The sequence below is a fragment of the Coturnix japonica genome, chromosome 4 (genome assembly GCF_054131305.1).
Source record: "Coturnix japonica strain WE chromosome 4, WE-NBRP24, whole genome shotgun sequence".
Taxonomy (NCBI): domain Eukaryota; kingdom Metazoa; phylum Chordata; class Aves; order Galliformes; family Phasianidae; genus Coturnix; species Coturnix japonica.
Window position 1 is genome coordinate 89,685,372 of NC_140666.1, and position 18,655 is coordinate 89,704,026.

The 18,655-nt window shown below is 48.9% G+C and overlaps 1 protein-coding gene across 13 annotated transcripts in view; it reads left to right on the forward strand.

The window, feature by feature from the left end:
- Positions 1-1,184: 1,184 nt before the first annotated feature.
- Positions 1,185-18,655, forward strand: part of EXOC6B (exocyst complex component 6B) — a 222,204-nt gene continuing 204,733 nt past the window's right edge. For 9 of the 13 annotated variants that reach the window (XM_032444054.2, XM_032444056.2, XM_085547574.1 and 6 more), the window contains exons 1-2: positions 1,185-1,234; positions 1,321-1,418. In XM_032444054.2, coding sequence (XP_032299945.2) covers positions 1,321-1,418 — 98 coding nt within the window. In that variant the 5' untranslated portion in view covers positions 1,185-1,234. Of the gene's footprint in view, positions 1,419-6,032; positions 6,158-18,655 lie in introns of those variants that run through there. The other 4 variants (XM_085547581.1, XM_085547582.1, XM_085547579.1 and 1 more) reach the window with 2 other exon arrangements.

Sequence of the window (18,655 nt, forward strand, 5' to 3'; positions counted from 1 at the left end):
ATCACTACCATGCGGTCACATTATGGGATCTCTACCATGGGGTCACATTATGGGATCACTACCATGGGGTCACATTATGGAATCACTACCATGGGGACACATTATGGGATCACTACCATGGGGACACATTATGGGATCACCACCATGGGGTCACATTATGGGATCACTACCATGGGGTCACTTTATGGGATCTCTACCATGGGGACACATTATGGGATCACCACCATGGGGTCACATTATGGAATCACTACCATGGAGTCACATTACGGGATCACTACCACGGGGTCACATTATGGGATCACTTCCATGGGGTCACATTATGGGATCTCTACCATGGGGTCACATTATGAGGTCACTGCTTTGGGGCTGTGTTATGAGGTCACTTCCATGGGGCTGTGCCTCCTCATGAGGACACATTATAAGGCCACTGCCATGGGGACACGTTATGGCATCACTGCCATGGGGACACATTGTGAGGTCACTGCCATTGATCTGTGTGCCCTCATGGGGACACATTATGAAGGTCTCTACCACAGGGACATGTTATGATGTCCCTTCTACAGAGCTGCGTCTCTCCATGGGGGCACATTACGAAGGTCTCTACCATGGGGTCACATTATGGGATCACTACCATGGGGACACATTTAAGGATCACTACCATGGGGACACATTATGGGATCTCTACCATGGGGTCACATTATGGGATCACTACCATGGTGTCACATTATGGGATCTGTACCATGGGGTCACATTATGGAATCACTACCACGGGGTCACATTACGGGATCACTACCACGGGGTCACATTATGGGATCACTTCCATGGGGTCACATTATGGGATCTCTACCATGGGGTCACATTATGAGGTCACTTCCATGGGGCTGTGCCTCCTCATGAGGACACATTATAAGGCCACTGCCATGGGGACACGTTATGGCATCACTGCCACGGGAGCACATTATTAGGTCACTTCCATGGGGCTGTATCCCCTCAGGGGGCACATTATAAGCTCAGAGCTATGGGGACACATTATGATATCATCGCTATGGGGCTGCTTCCCCACACAACGACACATACTGAAGCCTCATCCCCTCATTGCCGCCCTATAGGCCCGGCCCGGTCCCTCCTCCCCACCCGGCTCCTCCTCCCCAGCGCAGCCGCCTCTATCCCGCACTACGTTTCCCGTCCTGCCCCGCAGCCGGGCCGGGCCGCTCGGAGCTGTTGGGGCCGGCAGGTAGGTGGGTCTGCCGGGCTGGGTGCCCCGCCGGAACAAACCCCCCCCACCCCACCATCTCCAACCTCTACCCCCGCCGTGTGAAGATGGCGGAGCTGGAGAGCTTAGAGACGGCGGCGGAACACGAGAGGATCCTGCGGGAGATCGAGAGCACAGACACGGCCTGCATCGGCCCCACGCTCAGGTAGGGCCCGGGTGGGGCGGGGGATGCAGGTGGTGCCGGGCCGGGTGGGCTCTAAGCCGTCTCTAAGCCGTCTCTAAGCCGCTGTGTTCCCTTTGCCAACGCTCCTATTGCTCTGATGGATCCCTGAAGGGCCGATCTGTGTTTCCTCGGTGCAGAGAAACCCCATAAGGAGCTGCCCCACTCCCCGCCCATGGTAGGAAGGTGATGCCACCGCCTTTTGGTTGACTGCCCTTTTGTTCTGCTATTAAACAGCTCTTTCTCCAGCTGGAGAGGTTTACTGTGCTACCTGCAGGGTTATCTGTGGGTCAGCAGTGCGGGTGGACGCTGCCCTATCTGCCATCACACTCTCCCAACCCAAGAGGTGTTTCCATCTGATGTCCTTAAGGGGTTTTGGAGCTGTGCTTCCCGCTGTGTTGTTGTTCAGGAAGGTGGTGAGCTGGCTGCCCGACCTGAGTTTTTGCTTCTGCGAGAGATCTTTCCCTTTCTTTAAATCTGATAGAAATGCATAATTCACCTTTATATAAGCCCTTGCTATGCAGGCAGCGTGCTGTTAGCATCGCCATCCGGATGGAAGCCGTGCAATTGATTCAGCAAACAGAACACCTCCTGCCTCCTTCCCCTGCTGAAAGGGGATGGGCTCCTTAGCAAGGTCTGCTGTGATAAGGCAAGGGGAAATGGTTTCCAACTCGAAGAGAGGAGATATAGACTCAGTGTTTTACTCTAGGCCTTTAAGGGTCCCTTCCAATGCAAACCATGGCTCTTCCCTAAAGAACTTAATCTGAAGGCTGATATGCATTGCTCATAACTGGGCACAAGCACGTGTGTGTGTCCCTCTGGGAGGTGAATGATGCACACAGGCAGAGGATGGTCGTAACCCACCTTCATCTCTTGGTTCTGCATCTGTTCCAGTGCATCACCACCCTCTGGTGAAAAACTTCCCCCTAAGATCCAACTTAAACCTCCCATGTCTCAGTTTCAAACCATTCCCCCTAAACCTTAAAGGTCAACTGGGTGATGCTGTTGATGGGACACACTGAGAGTTGGGTTTCTCCACCAAACTGAACCAACTGGTTCGAATGGATGAGAACTGCCACTGCTGGGAATGTGGGTGGTTCTTTTTATTCTGTTTCATAGAAGGAAGTGCAGTTAAACTCGTTCCTTAATATTAAGGCTGAATGTGTCTGTCTTTGCAGCAGAAAAACTTGTGAGCATCAGAGGCAAAGGGAGGTTTGTGTTTGGCTGCATTGCTTGCTGAGCCACAGCGGTGCTTCCTTAATGATCCAAGCATAAGAAATACCTGCTGCAAGGATCTTTAGGGCTTAAATTGGATTGGCTCAGGGTAAACACGATGTGCTGCAGAGTCTGGAAAAGCAGATGATGGAAACACTCAGAAAAGGTGACTCACTGCTGTGGGCATCATGGAAGAAGTGTGTCTTCAAGGAGCCAGGCTGGTTTCCCTTCCAGGAACAGCAGTCCTGAAGCAGAGCTCAGAAATAGGCTGTGCTGGGTCTTGCTGCCAATGTGTTAATGTTACAGTGCTGCAATGTTAGCAGCTTCTGACACAGAACTCGGTGCTAAGGCTGCTTTGAGTTGTGCTCATGTGTTGTTTGGTGCCTGGTCTGTGTTATCTTGGAGGTGGCAGAGGGGTTAAGATGGTTAAAGTGAAGGTCCAACCAATTCATCTGGCTGGGTGGGTTGACGTCCCACCCACCAGGGAGAGTTTTTAGCTAGAAAAAGAGCAAGTGTAGTAATTGGTGCCCTGGGGCAGGGGAAGGACGAGATGCCTGCTTGAAGTCCCTTCCAGGCCCATTTGTCTGGTTTTCTTGCTGTGATTTTTGTGCTGGGCACTGTGATCATGTGGGACAAAGCCCCTCTTTGGGGCTGGGGTGGGAAGGGGGGAGAAATTCCCTTCTAAATATAAGGGCATGAGAGGGAGTGTTGGGACAGCACGGCTGAGTGTGATGAGCTGTGGCACAGATGCCATCCAGGTCTCTCTCATAGACATACATGAGGGGATGATCGCTGCCTACTCTCTCTGTTGGGATCCCTTTGCATCTCCTAATCAAAGTTCGTCAGATTTCTCACTTTTCCCTATAGCTCTCAGTATAAAATGCTCCATCTTCAGCCCAGCGTTTTCCGTACTCCTCAATTATGCATTAATGGCTGCAGCTGGTGCAGAAGAAGGGCAGGAGAAACGCTGAGGTTATTCCATCTGACAGCTGTGGATGCGGGCCGTGCAGTGCCATTCACTTTCCTTGCCCTCAGCTGTCATCTGCAGATGAGCCCCTGTGACTGCATGCATTGCTAATCATCTAAAATCTCTTTCAACCTGCAGGTATTTTGCTGTCCTTTCCCTTGTTGCTCTGCAGTGTCCTTTAATAGCAGATGTCTATTCTCTTTACTGTGAGGTGCTGGAACAGCTGCCCAGAGAGTTGGATGCCCCATCCCTGGAGGTATTCAAGGCCAAGTTGGATGGGGCCCTGGGCAGCCTGGTCTAGTATTAAATGTGGAGGTTGGTAGCTATGCCTGCAGCAGGGGGGTTGGAGCTCCATGATCCTTGAGGTCCCTTCCAACCCAAGTCATTCTATGATTGATTCTGTGATTCTGTCTCCTCGTGGTTAAAATACCTTCAAGTAACAACTTCATCTTCTGCAGCTTGAGCTTTTTAAATCAGTCTCTGCTTAGAACCCTTCTGCTCTCAGGATGTATTTGCAGCTTTTGGTGTAGAACTTAAGCAAAAACCCTCCTGGCCACGTAGCCATGACATTCTTGCTGCCTCCTCACTGCTTTGAATGGGGATAAAACCACGTCTGTGCTCTCCTGTTTGCACACTGAAGTTTGGAGCAGCATTATAACATCACAGCAGCATTGTAACAGGATTTATTCCTTGGAAGCAGTCAGATGAAGCTGTGGATCCTGCTCCTCGATGTACCTGTCTTGTGCACTTGGCTCTGCTGCAGCAGAGCTGCTGGGCAGGATTGAGGTCTGTAAGTGGTTTTTCTCTGTGGTTCCTTAATTTCACGAGCTGTTATTCTTCCAGTTTTGGTGCCATCTGCTAATTATATCATCACCCTTCCCTTCCCATTGAGGTTTTATTGGTTATGGTAGGATTAGTGCCGACCCAGACCCCTTTAGAAAGCTGATGGACATCAGGTCTCAAACAGCAATCAGTCATTCAGTGTGAGCTTTGAAACTCCAATGAAAAATATAGCTCTGTCTCAGATCTGTCTTCTGATTGTGCTTGTTTGGAGCAATTACAAAGTTATTCAACCCAGGAATGAAATTGAGCATACTTGATAGGGGATAGTTTCTACTAAGCAGCTCTTGACTGAGATTAAAGTAGGACAGTAATTAGGCTCTGTTCTCTAAATCCTTTATCAACTTTCCATGAGCTGTCAGGGATTAGCCATGTCCCAGGTGACCTGTAACCACCTGCCTGACCCTTCTGTCATCCTGGCCGTGTGCTGTGTTCATCCCCTGCTGTAACCATGTGCCAAGGTTCCATTTAAGCAATGGGATCTCAGCTGCAATTCTATGGGATTCTGGGTTTTCTGATTAATATCCTCCTTTATGAAAAGAGCTTCTTCACCTGGCTTCAGATGCATCAGAGTAGGTCCTGCAACAATCTGAACTGGAACCATCCCAGCCATGTGTCTACAAGTCCATGTTCTGGTGCAGAACTTGGGGGCTTTGCTGTTTTGGACAGGGCCAGGCATATGTTGGGGCTTTTGTTAGCCCCTTTGAGCTCCCCAGTGCCCAGCAGACCACTTACTTGGTTGGGGAGCCCTGGAGGGTCAGATGGATGCGTGGCATCGTGTAGTGATGTGCCAATCTTCTAAGCTGGATGCGAAGAATGAAGGAGAGCCAAGCTGGTCCTAATCTCTGCTGCAGTGGGTGAGATGAGGATAATGGTCTGCATTACAGATGTGAAGGGAGGGTAAGGACAGGCATCTGGCTTAAAGCTTTTCCTATTAGGATTTTGGAGGGGAGGCGTGAGGATGGTACGGTGCCTCCTGGTCGCTCTTGGGATTGGCTTTCTGGGCAATAGGCAGCTGTGCTTGCTGTGGTCTGCCCTTCAGCTGAGCCCTCCCAGGTTGAGAAGACCCTGCAGCAGATTTAGGATGGAGTGAATTTTTTCAGGCTATGAAACACCTTGCCAAGGTCCCAGGTAAAGAACTGAGGAGCATCTGAAGAAAATCTCCTGAACGCTGTGCAAACTTGGTGCTGATATATGCAGAGTTACAGACTTTATGGTGTTGTTGTTGTCATCCCTGCTTGGCTTTGCTTGGGATCTGCAGGTCCCATCTCTGGGTTCATGTATAGCAGTGTGGAGCTGCAGCCTCCAGCAAAGGGGCCGTGGCAGAGCAGCTAGCTATTAAATGCTGCCCACAGAGCTCGCTCAGGAAGCTGCTTATAACAACTGTAAATTGTCTGCTAATAAAAGCCTCACAGGATCTTTTGAAGCATCTTTCAGCCCATTCGCCTGCCACCCAGACAGGGAAACTGCAATCTCCTGAAAGCGAGTCTGCGCCTCTGTTCATATGCACATAATTAAGTGTCTTTTACAAGACAGTTCATTGCAATGCCGCTGGAATTGTATTAGCATTCCCTTCTGGTCAGGCTGATGCCGGGAAGAGAAAATAGCAGCAACAGCTCTCATGAAGTAATTCAGCACCAGCAGTGATAGACCAGCATGAGACGGACGGGTCTGCCTTAACCATGTGTGGCATCGCCTGCAGGTACGCTTAATTTACTTAACTATTATCTCACATTTTATGAGTCCTTTCTATCTGCCACGCTAAGGGCATCTTGAAGGATATTTTGTCTTTATTTTTAACTAAACAGCTGCTTATTCCGTGGCTGAGGAAGCCTTGCAGTGCTTACTTTGCAATTCCTTTTCCCAAAGGATAGCAAGCACAGTCTCTGGGAGAAGCTGCACTAACTGGGCTTGCTTAATCCAGAGAAAACAAGTCGGGTACACAATTTGTCTTCAGATACGCAACAGGCTGCTGAAAAGATGGATAAAAAAGCTCTTTTGATATTTCCTTTTATTGGTATAGTACAAGTCATACTAGCAGTGCTCTGCTCAGGAGCTTCCAATGGATCTCCCACAGATTACCCTTCAACTTCTTACTTAGCCCACCAGCTCTCTAATGTGTAAACATCTTAAAGGCGATGAGTTCTGCTGTTTAATTGCATGTCACACAGCTCAGCCAAGGTCACTGCTGGGCTTGCTGCACTGCTCGGAGCATCTCCTGTTGTCACCTCACTCCGTGGCACAAACTTTAGTCTCATGCATGCGTGCAGCAGGCATTCAATCATGTCTTCCTCATTCGGATACTGCTGGTTCAGAGTGCATAAATATGCTTTTCAAGCAGTTTCATTGCCACCCACAAGCATTTAATGCTTGTAGCTGATGCTTTTCAGTTTCCTTTTTCAGAAGGGATGAAATGAAGAAGCACGCTGCTTTTTCTTTGTGGTAGTAACGGTTCTCCTCCTTCTCACACAGAGAGACATGATTTGGTGTAACAGCAGAGGATCAGGTTGGATGTTAGGAGATATTCCTACCCTAAAAGAGCAGTCAGGTACTGGCACAGCTGCCCAGAGAGTGGTGGGATCACCTGGAGGTGTCCCAGAACTGTGGGGATGTGGCATTGAAGGATGTGGTCGGTGGGCACGGTAGGGTGGAGTGGGTTGGGTTGGGGGATCTCAAAGCTCTTTTTCAACCTGAATGATTCAGTGATTCTGTTTGGGGCTGGTTTGTTTGGCTCTGGGTGGATGTAGGAGCCCAGCTCTGGGGTTGGAGCTGCAGGAGTTCTCATTGAGCCGTCCCACCTCCATCGTGTGCTCCTAGAAAAGTCAAAAATAGGCAACCAGTCTGCTTGGCTTCCTATGGGTGTGCCGTGAGAACAACATCCTTTGATAAGATTTCTGATGTATCTTTAGGTCACGGTGAGGAATTGTTCCCCTATGAGTGCCAGCCTGTTTCCAGGTACCATTCATCTTTCAGCACTGAGGATGCGCTGTGTGTCTGTCTGCTGGGATTTCAGCTCTGTGCTTCCAAACTGGTTTTGATTTGGAAAATCAGTGTCTGGATCAGCAGCTCTCCTTGTGGGTTGGCCCAGGGCCTGGCTGTTTGCTGAGACCCATGGGCTGGCTGTTTGCTGAGGCCAACGCAGGCTGCTTTGCATTTGTTCAGACATCTCTTAGAGACAGAGGGGCTGAGCATCAGGAGCAGAAAGGGGAAGAATGAATGGAAAGATGAATATCAGGAGCATTTTCCTCCTCTCTGCTGAGTCATTAGGAGCTCCAGAGCTCCAGTGTAAGGCGAGGGGCTGGAAGGGAGGGAGGTTCTTGGGGGGGCACCCAGCCCATAGCAGGGGGAGGCTGGGAGGGCTCTAAGGTCCCTTCCAACCCAACCTTTCTAGACTCTGTGATGACTTTATGACTCTAATTGTAGCTTCTTAGAGTGACTATATCCTTCCTGTTAAATATATCTGCATCATTCTCAGCCTGCCTTTTCCTGACAGCCAACGTAATCTGCTTGCTTTCAAAGCTGAGTGGAGTGGAGCAGGATGGTGTGTGGGGTCACGAGGAGTTAAGCAGAGCCTGAACCCCACGCAGGGCGCCCCTGCAGAGCTGTGGTGTGCAAGCAATAAGGGTTTGGGCAGGAGTGGAGATGTGGGGAAGGTCATGGGGTGTTGGTGGGACAGACTGATGGCTTTAATTCCTCATGAATTTACTTGTGGTCTCAGCTCAGAAATGTGTAAGCTTGCAGTTAGCAAGCCTGTAAGCTTGCCAGCATTGCAAAAAGGAAGGCAGAGATCTCCTCACCATGAATTCTTGGCAAGCCCGTGGCATCTGATTGTTAATGTAAGGGCTCTTCAGTGAGCTTGTGCGTTTTGTAGGGCAGCGTGAAGGTCAGCGAGTAGAAACAGAGCAGATAGATCCTGTTGCAGAATAACCTTGCACAGATCAGACTTGTTTGACTGCTTGTGCGGAATGGAACACCTCACCTGGGAATTCCTGGTGCTCTGCTTGGGGCTGCACATCCACCAGTGGAACACCGACCTTCTTGATTTGCTGCTATCACAATTGCTTTTCTAAGAGGTTCATAAATGTGACTCCAAACTGTAAAGTTTCTCATACAACTCAGGCTCAAGTCAAAGCCCTGTTTGAAGCCATTGGACTTTCTTTCTGTTTATGTGCTAAAAAAACATGTGGTCTGAGCTTTCTGCCCTCCCATTCAGGACTGGAGAAGACTTCTCTTTAAGAAACAAGGCCACAGAGGCTAACCTTGTGCAGGTTATCTTCTCAGTGCTCCACCAGGCTAACAGCACAGCCTGATTGCTGCAAGTCATGGCCCTCCCGTGGATTTCCAGCAAGTTGGAAGTGCTACAGCTGAGCTAGGAAGTGTGTGTTACCTTGACTTGGAGTGGAAGAGCACATTTACATTCAGGACTCCAGTTTTCAGAGTTTTCCAATGTCTCTGGTACTTGTGGGCTTTGTTTCAGGTATGGGTTTATTCTGTGGTCCCCGCAGTACTGATAGTAGATGTTCCTTCTGGATCTGCAAGAAAAAAAAGCAACTAACAACAAAAGAACACCCCAAACCCAACCCCACAAACTCCAGGAGCTGCTCATATTTGCTCTGTAGTGTGTTGGTCCTGCTTGTGTGCTTCAGAAGCAGCAGCTCAAAAGGAACATCCCATGTTGGTAGCATGCCATGAAGTGCTGCGTGCCGGGGAGGCCGGGATGCATTTTGTGTTGGAGAGAAGTCCAAAATAGGCACTGGAAGGGAACCTGGTAGATGACACATCCCCAGCCTTCCATAAAACACACCAGAGGGGTTGTGCTTTGCTAAAAGCTTCAGATAGTGCTGTATGTGTAAGTGGAAGGTGAACTCTTTTGCAGTGAGTAGTAGGGGGGAGAGAAAAACCCACAGTTCTTTCATCATCCTTTATTTGTCTGCGCTTCATCATTGTTTGTCCTCTTGCTTGCTTTTCTTATTTTAAACTGAAGATGTAAAAATCTGAAGCAAGTAACAAAGTGTTCTCTCCTGGGAAGGGTGATGTAATTGAATTCTTCTCAGATTCTTCAGAGTAATAGAAATCCTTGCAAAGGAAGCTAGAAGTAAAGGAGCATGTTGTTGTTTTCCCTACAAATAGCTGGTTTTGGGGGCATGGAGGTGAGGTTAAATGCCACTCGTTAATGAGGAGAACCCAAGCACCATGAAATAGCTTGTAGCTGGGATGTGGTGCGTGGCTGAGTTTGGCCTTCAGGCTCAGTTCTTCACACTGCCCTTCCTGAAGGGATCCGTGTCCTATCCAGGGTTTTGCTCATGCAGCTGGAGAGAATTATTGGGATTATTTTTTCCGGAGCATTTTTAGTGCTGATGGGCAGAACTGAGTCTGGCAGAGGTTCACTTAAAGCCTGGCGTGCAGGATGCTCGGTTAGGGTGTGAGGTTAATTAATCCTCATTGAGCTAGTTAGGATGTGCTTTCGTTTTTATTGCTAACTATAAATAATGACGGTAAGGGATAATTGGATTACAAGAGCGAAACATGAGGGACGTGGCTGCTTTAGTGCCTGTTAAGCTACCTGGCTGCACTCTATCTTTAACCTTTAAGAGGTAATAACAACACAACCGTGTTTAATTACACTTATGGGTAAAGCTGCAATGCAAAGGTTGGAAGCAGGGGCAAGGACAGAAAAACAAATGGAAGCTGGAAATAAAAGCAGGAAGTGCAGCTCGGGCTGCCCAGGGCCCCATCCATGGCCTTGGGCACCTTGGGCCCCATCCTTGGCCTTGAGATGGGGCACCTTCAACTCTGAGCAGCAGCACCAGGGCCTTACTGCGCACTGAGTAAAGCATTCCCCCCTAATATCTAACCTAAATCTCCCCTCTTTGAATTAAAAGCCATTTTCCCTTGCCCTGTCGCTATCTGCCCATGTAAAAAGTCAATCTTGGTGACATACCCTTCTGGGGAGCCATCTCCTACCATAGGGCATCCAGCTGCTGAGTGAGCTGACAGATCTAGCGCTCTTATATGTGCAAGCAAAGCAGACAATGATGATATTCACATTATGAATAATGGACAAACTTGTCAAATACATGAAGAGTGCTATGTATCTTAATATATATTAAGCCATTGCACATATTTTTCCTCAATCCTCCATATCAATTTAGGGCTGTGGAAAGGCCGGCACTCCTTCCTTATCTAAGAAATGTGAGTGGCTGTGGCTGGCCCTGGGGTGATGATGGCACTGTCTCCATCAGCTCCCATTGGAATTCTTGCAATCCCTATGATGAGTGCCTGGCCTTGGGATCTGCCCATCTGCGTGCTGGAGGCTGGGCTGAAAATGCAAGAACCACGTGAGAACTTCTGTCATGCATGAGAAATGTGAGCTGCTTCGTGATGGTGACTTGCAGGCAAACACATCTGTCCTATTTTTGGTTGACTGAACTGTTGCCCAGGGATGACTTTATTCCCTAAAATGTCTTTGTATGTATGAAAAATGCAGAGTATTTCTTTCACTCTTTCATATTTTTTTTTCCTCACTCCTCATCCATTACTTGCAAAATACCTGCATCAGTGGGATGTTTGCAGCCAGTCCCACAGCCGGTATTGGTGTTGTGGACTGGGTTAAAGCTATTGGGTGTACACAGGGGGAATTTATCAGTGTGAATAGCCAGGATCTTTGAAAGAAACTCTCTTGCTGGGGAAGGATATTACAAACAGATACAATTCCATTGCCAAAACTGAAGACTGCCATGAAAAACCTGCCACCTCCATCAGCAGTACGGTAAAAATGACTTCACGTTGGCAGAGACGCAGGATGAAAATCTGCTGGTTTCAGGCTAATTGCATTTTGGAATGTTTTCTGTGTAAGATTTGTAGGTTGTAACATACAAGACGTATTGTCCGCTTGCCTGCTGTCTGCTGGGAGACAGAGAAGAACGTGTGGATCTGGATTTGGAACCGCTCAACGCATTGGGCATTGCCTATGTGGTTGACTGGTGGCATTGGGTATGGCTGAGTGGTTGACTGGTTGCATTGGCCATGGCCTGGTAGTTGGCTGGTTGTGTTGGCCATGGCCTGGCAGTTGGCTGGTTGCGTTGGCCATGGCCTGGTAGTTGGCTGGTTGTGTTGGCCATGGCTGGGTGGTTTACTGGTTGCGTTGGCCATGGCCTGGTAGTTGACTGGTAACGTTGGCCATGGCCTGGTGGTTGACTGGTAACGTTGGCCATGGCCTGGTGGTTGACTGGTAACGTTGGCCATGGCCTGGTAGTTGGCTGGTTGCGTTGGCCATGGCCTGGTAGTTGACTGGTAACGTTGGCCATGGCCTGGTGGTTGACTGGTAACGTTGGCCATGGCCTGGTAGTTGGCTGGTTGCGTTGGCCACGGCCTGGTAGTTGACTGGTAACGTTGGCCATGGCCTGGTAGTTGACTGGTTGCATTGGCCATGGCCTGGTAGTTGACTGGTTGCGTTGGCCATGGCCTGGTAGTTGACTGGTTGCGTTGGCCATGGCCTGGTAGTTGACTGGTTGCGTTGGCCATGGCCTGGTAGTTGACTGGTTGCGTTGGCCATGGCCTGGTAGTTGGCTGGTTGCGTTGGCCATGGCTGGGCAGTCAACTGGTGGCACATGGGAGGTGACCTGGGGACATGGTGCTTTCTGAGGCTCTTAGACTCACCTCCAGCATCTGTCAGCAGTCCATATACAAGATTTGGTCTCCCAACTCCTAAATTGCATAATGCAAAAGCTGTTTGGAAATGGTTGTCTTATAGTTGGTTGGGCATCACTAGCGTGAAAGTTAGAGTCTAGTAATGGCATGTTGTAGTGAATGTGAGGACAAATGGGTTGCTCTTGTTCTATTTTTTACTTTTATTTTAGGGACAATTTGCATGCTTAAAATAGCAAAAAAATTCCAATTATTTCCCGTTTCCTGGTAGGTTGTTTCCTCTTTGTTCAGAGGATTTGGACACAAGCGTGACCACTCAGTTTCAGGTACTGTGGCCTCTTTCAGCTAGAAAATCTTATATACCTCTTTATGTGACTGGATCCTTAAACCTCTGTGCTTGAGGCCCTTTGTGAAAACCCTTCTCCTTCCCCCTCCTGAAACACAAGCAGGAGGGCTGGTTTTTCATCTTGACAGACTTTCTGCTGCTCTTTAATGAGCTCTTGACATGCTTTTTTTTTTTTTTTTTTTCCCGAGTCTCCTTAATGTGGATCATATTTTTAGAGCAGCTCATACTTGAAGCTGTGCAAAGTTGATTGCTCAGCCGTGCGCTTCCCCATCTGAGCCAGCTGAAAATAACCTGTCCCCAGGGGTGGGCAGGAGCACAAGGTCAGCTCCATGCTCAGCCTTGATCACCTGCATCTCCTTTGTGTGCAAGAGATTGGCAGTTTAGGGGTTTATATTGTTCTCCTGGATGGGATGCAGAAGCTGAGAGGGGATGTGGGAGCTGATGGAAGCTCAGAGATGAAAATGGGGAGCTGAAATTAGGCTACGAGCCCAATAGCTCAGGTAAGGCATTGCTGCAGCTGGGGCTGGCCCTTAGTACCCATGGCAGCTGTTTAGGGTTTGCTTGGATCTACATGCTGCTTGAATATCAGCTGGGAACCACAGCCTTCTGTATGGGCAGGAGGTGGGTGAAGGCCGATGGGCTGTGCCGTGTGAGAGGGACAAACCCTGTCTGAGCGTGGGAGGTGGAACTCATAAACAGTCGATTGTCCTCATCTAATCAGCAGCCCTATTTTTACACATCCTGCTCTGTGTTGATGGCTTTTCTCTTTTTTTTTGTTATTTGTTTTAACTCGAAGCAAAGCACTACTATGTTTTTCCTCTTGCCCGCTTCCCAAACAGGAAAAGTCAGAGCTTTATTTTTTCCTCTCGAGGAAGGACTCTAAATGGCTGCTGAATGACACGCGTATTTTGACAAGGCAAAAGTGTAAATAGGTACAGAATGGGAAGGTTGGAAGGGGCCTTAAAGCCCCTTCAGCCCCAACACGTCCAGGGATGGGGCAGCAGTGCCAGGGCCTCACCTCTGAGTGAAGTTTCCTTTTTACATCTAACCTAAATCTCCCCTCTTTTATTTTAAAGCCATTCCTGCTTGCCCTGTCATTATCAACCATGTAAAAAGTTGGTTCTCCTCCTGTTTATATATTCCATTTAGGTACTGGAAGGCTGCAATGAGGTCTCTCCAGAGACTTCTCTATTCCAGGCTGTACAAGCCCAGCTCCCTCAGCCTGTCTTCATAGGGGAGGTGTTCCAGCCCTCTGATCATCTTCGTGATCCTCCTCTGGATCCATCTACTTCCATCAGCACAATGAGCCCCATCCCTTGGAAGTGCCCAAGGCCATGGATGGGGGCCCTGGGCAGCCTGAGCTGCTTGTGGGCTGGATGGAGTGGGGCTGGGAAGGCTGTGAGGTCCCTTACAACCCAAGCCATCCTATGTGTCTATGATAATACTAAGTCTCTAAGCTCTGTCAGTGCACTAACAGCCGACCCATTGCAGCTGCCTCCTGCTGTGGGCAAGGGATGAGTGTTAGAGCTCCATGCTTCAGTTCTTTGTTTTCTTCGTGTCTGCTTTTTCTTCTTAATTCTCCCACTGGGGACACTGAGGTCCTTTGAAGCAAATTGGCCCTAGGCCTGAGACATTACACGTTGCCTTTTTAAAATTCCTTTTGCACTATCAGTTGGACACAGCACCCTTCGCTTCCTGTCCTAAATAGCTGCAGTGGGTTGCTTTGTTCTGCTGCAGTGATAGCTGTGCACGGAGCAGCACACAGAGATAGAGCCCGAAGACTCTCTAGGAACCCTTATACAAGAGGTGCCATCATTTGGGGCTATTCATTTTTGCTGAAAGCACTTCAAAAAAACCCCAATCTGAGCTGTTTGCATTTCAGAATGGTTCTGTTTTTGATATCTGTTGCATGAGGGGGATGCACTGGGGTTGGTGTTGATCTTGGAGGTCTTTTTCCAGTCTTTGTGGGCAATCCATAGAGTCATCATGTGTTTTGTTGATGGGGCTGTTGGGTGTAAGGAGTGCAAATATGCATCCACAGGTTGTTAAGGAATGCTCAGTGCTTTGTGCAGCTCCAGGCTCAATCCAGACCCAGTTCACACCGCTGCTATCTGTGCTGTGGAGCCCACTCCCTCCATAGAGCTGTGAGGGTTGGTGCAGCTCAGCAGCAGGGAGATGGATGTTAAATCAGAATGGTTTCAACATGGAAGCTGATGGACAGATGCCTACAGCAGCATTCTGTGTTCAGCCTCCCTTCGTAGCACTCTGCTTTCCTTGGCAGCGTTGATAGGGTTTTGTTTTCTCTTTCAAAAGGCTGAAGGAACTATTAATTTATCTCCTCTGACCTTTGCACAATGCAGGTCATAAATTCCCAAATAAAGGCTCTGACCTTTGCTTGAGCTTCAGTACAGGATCACAGAATGGCCTGGGTTGGAAGAGACCTCAAGGATCACGAAGCTCCAACTCCACTACCACAGGCAGGGCTATCAACCTCCACATTTAATAGCAACCCAGGCTGCTCAGGGCCTTATCAACCTGGCCTTCAACACCTCCAGGGATGGACGAGGCATCCACAGCCTCTCTGGGCAGCTGTTCCAGCACCTCATCACTCCAGTTACTTTCCTTCCTTAAGCCTTGAATCAATTGAAAGTCAGCATCCCCTGTCTATACACAGGTTGGTGTTTTCTATCTGTTAACACTGTCAGCAAACTGAACTGGGTCTGAAGTTCTTGTAGCTTCATTTCTCTGGCTGTCTATGACCCTGAAGATGAATGAATGGCTGCGGCTGTTTGAGTCCATCGTCCAGAACAAGTTTGCTTTATATTCTGTGTCTTAACTTTCAGCATGGTTTTTTCATTAAGCTGTAACACAGCAAGCTGTCTGCTCTCATAACAGCAGACGTAAATAGGAGGTAAAATCTTCACGCCTGTTTCTCAGTCTGGCACTTCTTAACTAAATCCTTTTAAAGAACAGAGTGCTTGTTTCTCAGGTACCTGGCACGAGTAGAAACATATCCCAGATGTTTTCTGAAACATGATGTGCTTTTAAAACAAACTCAGATCTCTGCTTTTGTAATATATGTATACATATATTTAAACATTTTCCCTTTTATTGCCAGTTCATTTCAACCACACAGGTGCTCTGGGGAAAGCAGTGACTGAATGCTCTAGGGAGACCTCATTGTGGCCTTTGCATTCAAGGCCAGGCTGGATGTGGCTCTGGGCAGCCTGGGCTGCTGGTTGGCGACCCTGCACACAGCAGGGGGTTGAAACCAGATGATCCTTGTGGTCCTTTTCAACCCAGGCAATCCTATCAGTCTATGGATCATGTTATCATTAAGGTTGGAAGAGACCTCAAAGATCCCCGACCCATCCCACTGACCACATCCCCCAGTGCCACATCTCCATGGTTCTGGATGGGGATGGTGACCCAGTGCTGTGTTCTCCTGATCAAAGCTGGCTCTGCTTTGCTTTTCTTGTCTACAGGGCCTGCCATGGTGGCCTCAGTCCTTGCTGGCTCCTTCTGCACTCCCCTCTACTGGATAGCAATATTACAGGCTAAGAAACAGTGTTCTGTGTGTAACTGTTTATATATATTATGTATAACCTTTTCCATGGGCTTAGTCCTTCATCATTTCCAAATCTGTTGTTGGTACATAAAATCTTAAGATTTCCTTTGGTGCCATCAAGTGGCAAACTGCAGTACTGTTGCTTGGCTGAGATGAGGAGGAGCGCTGGATGCTGCAGTCATGGAGCTGCCCTTCTGATGAAGGGAGTGTGGCCAAATCCCACTGGACACATCTGTATGTGGGCAGCGTTCAGCCTCTGGGTGTCCCGAATCACTTTACAGCCTCTGCATCATTTCCAGTCAGTCTAATCTCCCACTGCAGGTCCTTCAAGGGACGTATCTCTTCTTATTAATATAAGAACTCTTTCCCTTCACGTATGGAAGAGGTTCAGGATCTTCCAGCTGTTCCATCTGGGTTGCCATCTTTGCTTTGCTGGGCTTGCAAGCAAAGGACTGCTCAGCACGGAGCCCTTATCATAGGGCTGCTCAGCAGCTGTGGGACGAGCAACCCCATCAGGCTCAGCCCCTTGGTTACAGCCTAAGCTGTCTTCATGCATCGTGAACTGCTTTATTGCCATTAAGGAAAAAACCCAATTGCAATTCACTGCGATTAATCGTAATTAGCACCGTTGTTTGGAATAGGGAAATGTCTCCCTGACTGAGAGGAGGAGGTGGAGGAGGGTGTGAGTGTGACTCAGCCCCTTTGTGACAGTTACCATCGGATGGGGGATGAGTTTGGATAGTTCATGAGCAACCACCGCCACTGGGAGCACACGAGGGAATTTCCCCGCTGCCGAGAACAATGGTTGGCAATGGGCTCCTGCAAACAGGGCAAGAAGAAAGGATGAGACCTTTTGAACAACTTGGCCGTGGGTTTTTAGGCTGTGTGTGTGGCCTGGGATGGCTGTAGTTTCCCCCAGCCCTTGCCTGGTGCTGCTCAGCCTCACACAAGGGCACTTGTACCTTTACCTGTGCAGGTGGTATGGGCAGCTTGGGCTCATTATAACAGCACCACTTTAGGAAATATATACCAGGACGGCCTGTTATACCTGGAGTTTTCCTGTGCTGAAGCTGCTGGCCTGGGTTGTAAAGGAGCACAAGGATCATCTGGTTTCAACCCCCTGCTATGTGCAGGGTCACCAACCAGCAGCCCAGGCTGCCCAGAGCCACATCCAGCCTGGCCTTGAATGCCTGCAGGGATGGGGCATCCACAGCCTCCTTGGGCAACCTGTTCCAGTGCATCACCACCCTCTATATGAAAAAATTCCTCTTAATGTCTAACCTAAACCTCCCCTGTCTCAGTTTAAAACCATTCCCCCTTGTCCTATCACCATCCACCCTTGTAAAAGCTCACCAAGCTGGCCTTTCTTGGCTTTCCTGCATGCTAAAAAGCCAATTATGCCTTGTTTGAAGCCGAGCCTCAGTGCAGTTTGGCTGCAGTGACACAGGGTGGCGGTGCCACTTAAAGCTCTGCTGGCCCAGGGGCTGGGCTGATGGCTTTGGGCTGCTGTCAGCAGGGCTGTGTCCCTTTGGTGACTCTGAATTACCTTGCTCTGTGTGTGTATCTGCTTCTCTCGTGTGCTCCATAAGCATGTTTCATGTCTGGTGCATTAAGCTCTTGTCAGCACATCTTGCATGGGTCTTCTTCTCTTTGTGCTGCTTTTGGATGAATGCTGGCCTGAAAGATTGCTTAGAGCGTGCTCTCACATTGCTCCTGCAGTGCTGCTGACCCCATGGCCTTGCTTTAGCTGCTCCCAACAGTCTGGGTGCCACTTGTCTTACAGGTCTTCACATGGGACTAAGCACTGCACAAACATCCCCAATCCCAGCCTCCCAAAGGAATAGGAGAACAGCTCTTAAAAGGAGAACAGCTCAGTGTCTGAATGCTGAGTCAGACTGAAGCATTTCTCAGCCTGTGGCCAGACAGCTGGGAGGAGCTGAGAACCAGCGTGTGTACCATGTATCACCTCCAGCTATCTCACACCCAAAGGCAAGCTGGCCCATGAGAATCAGTGTTACACAAGGATTGCTGACTAGGCTGGCTCCGTCTGCTTGGTTTTTGTCTGCTCGTAGTGATCCCTTGAAGAAATCCTTCTTGGAAGTCTTTGTAGGGCTGGGGAGAGTCTGAATAATTGCCCCTTATTGTATAGGAGATGGGCAGCGTCTGGTTCCAGGAAGGAATATACTGTAGGGTGGTGGTTATGGGAGATGTGAGGGGCTGATTTTTGTGTGACTGTGCTTTGTGCATCTCTTGTGCCTCCTTTGCACAAGAAAAGTCTGCAGACATAGCATGCAGAGCTACTGAATATGGCATAGTATATAATGATCCACCTCTCCCTGCAAGCATTCAAGGCCAGGCTGGATGGGGCTGCAAGCAGCCTGCTTAAAGGGAAGTATCCCTATAGCAGGGGGTTAGAACAAGGTGATCTTAAAGGCCCCTTCCAACCCAAAGCATTCTCTGCTTCTGTAGCATCTCTGATATTGGAAAAGGCCTCCAAGACCATTGCATACCCAGAATGTGGTTGGACTTGATGCCTATGAAGGTCTTTTCCAACCTAAACGATGCTGTGATTCAGGGATGCTGTGTTTGTAGGCAGGTTTCTGGGTCCTTGTGCTGTTCCCCTCTTCCTCATCTTGGAA